The following is a 5,477-nucleotide window of genomic DNA, read 5'->3' as shown; positions in this document are numbered from 1 at the left end:
GCTGGATCACTCCTTAATCTGTGTAATCCCCATAAAATCATCCCTGAAAGCCATCTGAATTTTCCTAATGGTGTCCACCTGGAGGTCTCTCACAGTTTCTGGAAAAATTTGATGCAGCAAAGCTCCAAATTGTTCAGACATTTATTCGCAATAAAAATCCAATGAGAGGGGTGGACCACTGCTCACACAAAGCCTGCTCACAGGCGAAAGATGCAACCGACAGGCGTGAAAAAACTCACGCATGCGCACAAAGGTTCAAGCTTGGCTGATGTAATCACACGTGATTCAAATCCATATGGTTTTTGCAAAAAATAAAAAGGTCGGATACTTTTCTAACAGACCTCGTATAGCATGTGCATCATGGCAAATAGGTCCCTCCTCAATTGTTCTTCTTCATGTTTCTTCATTTACCTGCTATTTGTTTGGCAATGGCTAGCTGTACGTGGCCATATTAATAATAGAAAATTTTATTCATATGTAGCACTTCTGATTGGGCAATCACATGATTATGACGGTACACACCTGTACTCCTTTTCTATCCGTATGTGGGGCCACAATTACCTTATGAGGTGAACCCATGCTGCTGGTTCAAAAGTCCAATACTTTACCACTTATGCCACAGCGTCTCAGCATCTGGTCACAGTGGGTCGTAGCCTTAAGTCACCATACATACCAGCGGAAAAAGTTTAAACTTAATTTAAAAATCTACCCTTAACCATAAGCACTAAGCCACACCATAATCACTAACCATAACTCCTAACATACGAACAGAATTTGGAATTATTAATACGGCTAGGTATGAATGGCCACTTTGTATTTGTTTTTCTTTGTAGAGTTTTTCCTTGTTTTATGTATTGAAAATCATTTTAAAACCACTTAGGTATTCTTGTCATTTCAGCATTTACAAATGGACATGACTTGCTTTTGTTGAGCATATCAACAATTTTTGGGGCCATCAAACAAGTGATCTGAAAGTCTGCAGTCACTCTGAGCTCAACATCCATAAATAAACAATAAAGAAATAAAAATTAAATTACTGCATCTATTAAAAAAAACAAAACCATTGTGATTACTTTAAGCAAAGCTACAGTAAACACATAAAACTGAAGCCTGGCTGCCTAAACCACATCAAGTACTGCTGCTGTTCCAACATAAAGGACATGAAATAAAAATCCTTTATTTACCTACAAGTGAGGCACCTTTCTCAGCAAAAGCCAGTGCATATTCTCTGCCAATGCCTAAGGAAAGAGAAATTAATATTAAAAACAAAAAAAGAACACTATTAAAACAGAATAAAAGCAAAGTTACTGTTTGTTATGCGCCCTTTCACACTTGTCCAGCAAATGTGGACTTTGTACAAAGTAGTCTTCTTTGTGCTCAAGTGCACAGAACAAAAGTGTTTCACTGATACCAGGATTGCGACAATTAAAGACTGAACTAGTTCAATGGTTTGCAGTACTGCTTCAACAATGCTGGTAACCGATAACACAGCAGGACAAACTGTTGGATTATTATTAACAGACCAAAACTAGAGCACTGCACTCAAGGTCAAAGTCCTGTTAGAAGGGGGTTTCATAAGCCAAAGTATAATAGGACACCATCCTAGATAACACTCTCAAACATGAAAATTCAATCTTTTTTTGCCAGGGTTATGAATTTTTGAAAATTCATTCAATGTTAAAAGAGGAATTTTTCCTGACTTTGACCTGTCATCTGTGACCTTAAAAATTGAATCAGTGCCTATTAGGATATGAATCCTCCGTAAAAATTTCGTAAAGATATATGAAAAATTGTGGATTACAGGCTGTTCACAAACAGACAAACAAGCAAACAAAGGGGAGAAAACATAACCTCCATCCAACACTCCAAACATGTACAAAATAAACTGTCAAGAAGCGTTTCAGTACTCAGTAGTGCCAAATACATTCTGGACCACAAATCACTCCACATTCTCTGCTGTTCACTGATTTTATCATATTTAAATTACTCTGCAGAGGTTGGGGGCAATACTTATAAATGTACACAGGGCTAGTCAAAAATTTTTTTTTTTTTTCTGAAAAGTCATGCTTTTGATTTTTTTTATTTAAATGGATTTCTATTGATTCAAAATAGACTTTTTTCATTTTTATTTATTTCACTCTTCTAAATGAGACTATACAAATAATATAATTATTTATAATCTTTAATGACATGCTAAAACCTAAAAGTGCACAGTACCATATTTCAGTGATGTTTTAAGTAATGATTTCTTAAAAAAAAAAGTTTTTTTTTTCTACAGCAATTTAAATCATACTGATTTAAATTATACCAGCCCTGAATATACACTACATTCATTGTCAATATTACAAAAAACAGCCATAAGGATAATTCATAATGCCAGTTACAAAAAACATACAACTTCACTATTCTTAAAATCAAAATCATTAAATTTCAATGACCTGGTTTACCTTCAAACAACACAAATTATGTATAAAGCAGTAAAAAATCTACTTCTCGGAAATATTCAAAAATAGTTTAACAGAGATGGAGATTATAATCTGAGGGGGGAGTATAAACTAAAACATCCACAGGTTCGTACAACCCCAATTCCAATGAAGTTGGGACATTGTGTGAAATGTAAATACACCAACACAATGCAAATCCTCTTCAACCTATATTCAATTGAATACACCACAAAGACAAACGGATGCCTGCAACACATTTAAAAAAAAAAGCTGGGGCAGGGGCAACAAAACACTGGGAAAGTTGATGAATGCTCAAAGAACACCTGTTTGGAACATTCCACAGGTGAACAGGTTAATTGGAAACAAGTGAGTGTCATGACTGAGTATAAAAGGAGCATCCCCAAAAGGCTCAGCCGTTCACAAGCAAAGATGGGGCAAGGATCACCACTTTGTGAACAACTGTGTGAAAAAAATAGTCCAACAGTTTAAGAACAATGTTTCTCAACGTTCAATTGCAAGGAATTTAGGGATTCCATCATCTACAGTCCATAATATAATCAGAAGATTCTGAGAATCTGGAGAACTTTCTACACGTAAGCTGCAATAGTGCAGCAGATAACAGAATATTTACAGAGGAATCCTTCAAATGGTGATACAAGCACCAAAGGTGGCAAAAGTACACCTTAGATATTACTCTTGTGAAAAAAACCGACGGGCCACTTGAATTTTCAATAGGCGACAACGTGGGGGTCAATTGAAGAATTTCATAGGGGACAAAATATAAAAATGCTCCCGTAATATTAAAAATTATACCACATTATTTGTCTGATTGTAAAGATTCCAAAAAGGTATAGTTTGGACTATATTACTGAATTTTATAGAGTTATAGGGTAAAAACAACAAGAATGGTGACAAAGTTCAGTTTCAGTTTGTATAGGGGTCAAAAGTTAGAGTTGCTCCAGTTTTGTTCAAAGGTGATGCAAATTATTGTTTGAGTTAATAGGGTTTCAAAAAGGAATAGTTTACACCATGTATCATGCTTAGTTATCACGTTACGGGGTAACATGTCACATGTCATAGAATTCAATGGACGTCAACATTATTTGACCTTTACTTTAGAGACCAAGTATTCAACACAGTCCAAACTATTCCATTTATTAATCCAAGTAGCTCAATCAACAATTTGCACCATTTTTACTAAAATTGGAGCAACTTTAACTTTTGACCCCTGTACAAACTGAAATTGACCTTTGGCACCATTCTTAAGGTTTTTACCCCATAACTCCATAACATTCAGTCATAGATAGTCCAAACTATACCTTTTTAGAATCTTTATGATCAGACAAATAATGTGGTATATTTTTCAATATGACTGGAGCATTTTTATATTTTAACCCCTGTGTAATTCTTCAATTGACCCCTATTGAAATTCAAGTGGCCTGTCGTTTTTTTCAAAAGAGCAATGTCTAAGGAGAATTTTTACTAGATTTGGTGCTTGTATCACCATGTGAAGTATTGTTTCAGTTATTTCCTGCACTACAAGGCCAAAAACCAACACTGAATGCCCGTGACCTTCAATCCCTCAGGTGGCACTGCATTAAAAACCGACATCATTGTGTAAAGCAGGAGTCACCAGCTGACCCCAGGTGTAAAGGGTCTTACCGCGTGGGCTCAGGAACACTTCAGAAAACCTTTTCCACACAAAGTGGAAAAGTGTGCTGTGGTCTTATGAGTCCACATTTCATATTGTTTTTGGAAATCATGGACGTTGTATCCTCTGGACAAAAGAGGAAAGATACCATTTCAGATTGTTACCATCACAGAGTTCAAAAGCCAGCATCTGTGATGGTATGGGGGTGTGTTAGTGCCCATGGCATGGGCAACTTACATGTCTGTGATGACACCATCAATGCTGAACGGTACATTCAGTTTTTGGAGCATCATATGCTGCCATTCAAGCAATGTCTTTTTCAGGGATGTCCCTGCTTATTTCAGCAAGACAATGCCAAGCCACATTCTGCACATGTTACAACAGCGTGGCTTCGCAGTAAAAGAGTGCGGGTACTAGACTGGCCTGCCTGCAGTCCAGACTTGTCGCCCACTGAAAACGTGTGGCGCATTATGAAGCGCAAAATACGACAACAGAGACCCCGGACTGTTGAACAACTGAAGTCGTACATCAAGCAAGAATGGGAAAGAATTCCACCTCCAAAGCTTCAGCAATTAGTGTCCTCAGTTCCCAAATACTTATTGAGTGTTGTTAGAAGGAAAGGTGATGTAACACAGTGGTAAATATACCACTGTCCCAGCTTTTTTGAAATGTGCTGCAGGCATCCATTTCAAAATGAGCAAATATTTGAATTTGAATTTATTATACAGCCATGCATAACACAAATTCACTCGTATACAAAAAAACAAACTCATAACATAAAAGTTAAAGATGAAAAGAAATATAAGAATAGTTTTTATTTGCACAAAAATAATAAAGTTCATCAATTTGAACATTAAATATCTTGTCTTTGTGGTGTAGTCAATTGACTATAGGTTGAAGAGGATTTGCAAATCATTGTATTGTTTTTATTTACATTTTACACAACATCCCAACTTCATTGGAATTGGGGTTGTACAACACTAAAAAAGTTTTGTATATCAATATGTTGCTTTTCTATGGTTGCTGTTTGTTTTCTTCTATACTTATGTTTTTGATGACCGAAATAAAACCTTCAATCAAACAGTCAACTTCTTTGGCGGAGGTAACAAGTTTAAAACATTATATCATGTTAAAACAACTGCCTTCATCACTTGATAAACCTCGTATGTTAGCATTGTCAGCTAAGGTTACTAAACATAACTAATTAAGCTGGGTTTGTCAGCTGGAGTTTGTAACATGGTTTTACCTCCTCCGGCGCCAGTAACAAGCACCACTCTTCCCTCGAAAGACAAAGCCATTGCGGTAAGATTTAGATATCAGTGACACAAACTACAGCAGCGCGCACACAGAAGAGCAACTTCCACAAACACCTCTCTCCTTCT

General features: G+C 36.4%; 1 protein-coding gene across 1 annotated transcript in view; it reads right to left on the bottom strand.

The window, feature by feature from the left end:
* hsd17b4 (hydroxysteroid (17-beta) dehydrogenase 4) overlaps nt 1–5,477 on the bottom strand; it is an 80,667-nt gene extending 75,190 nt beyond the window's left edge. Inside the window, exons 1-2 of the mRNA XM_034170626.1 lie at nt 5,342–5,477; nt 1,185–1,238 (exon numbers count right to left, since the gene is read on the bottom strand). Coding sequence (XP_034026517.1) covers nt 1,185–1,238; nt 5,342–5,393 — 106 coding nt within the window. The 5' untranslated portion in view covers nt 5,394–5,477. The remainder of the gene's footprint in view (nt 1–1,184; nt 1,239–5,341) is intronic.

This window comes from Thalassophryne amazonica, chromosome 5 (genome assembly GCF_902500255.1).
Source record: "Thalassophryne amazonica chromosome 5, fThaAma1.1, whole genome shotgun sequence".
Lineage (NCBI taxonomy): Eukaryota > Metazoa > Chordata > Actinopteri > Batrachoidiformes > Batrachoididae > Thalassophryne > Thalassophryne amazonica.
Note: the sequence above shows the minus strand (reverse complement) of the source record. Positions and strands in the feature narration are given on the sequence as shown.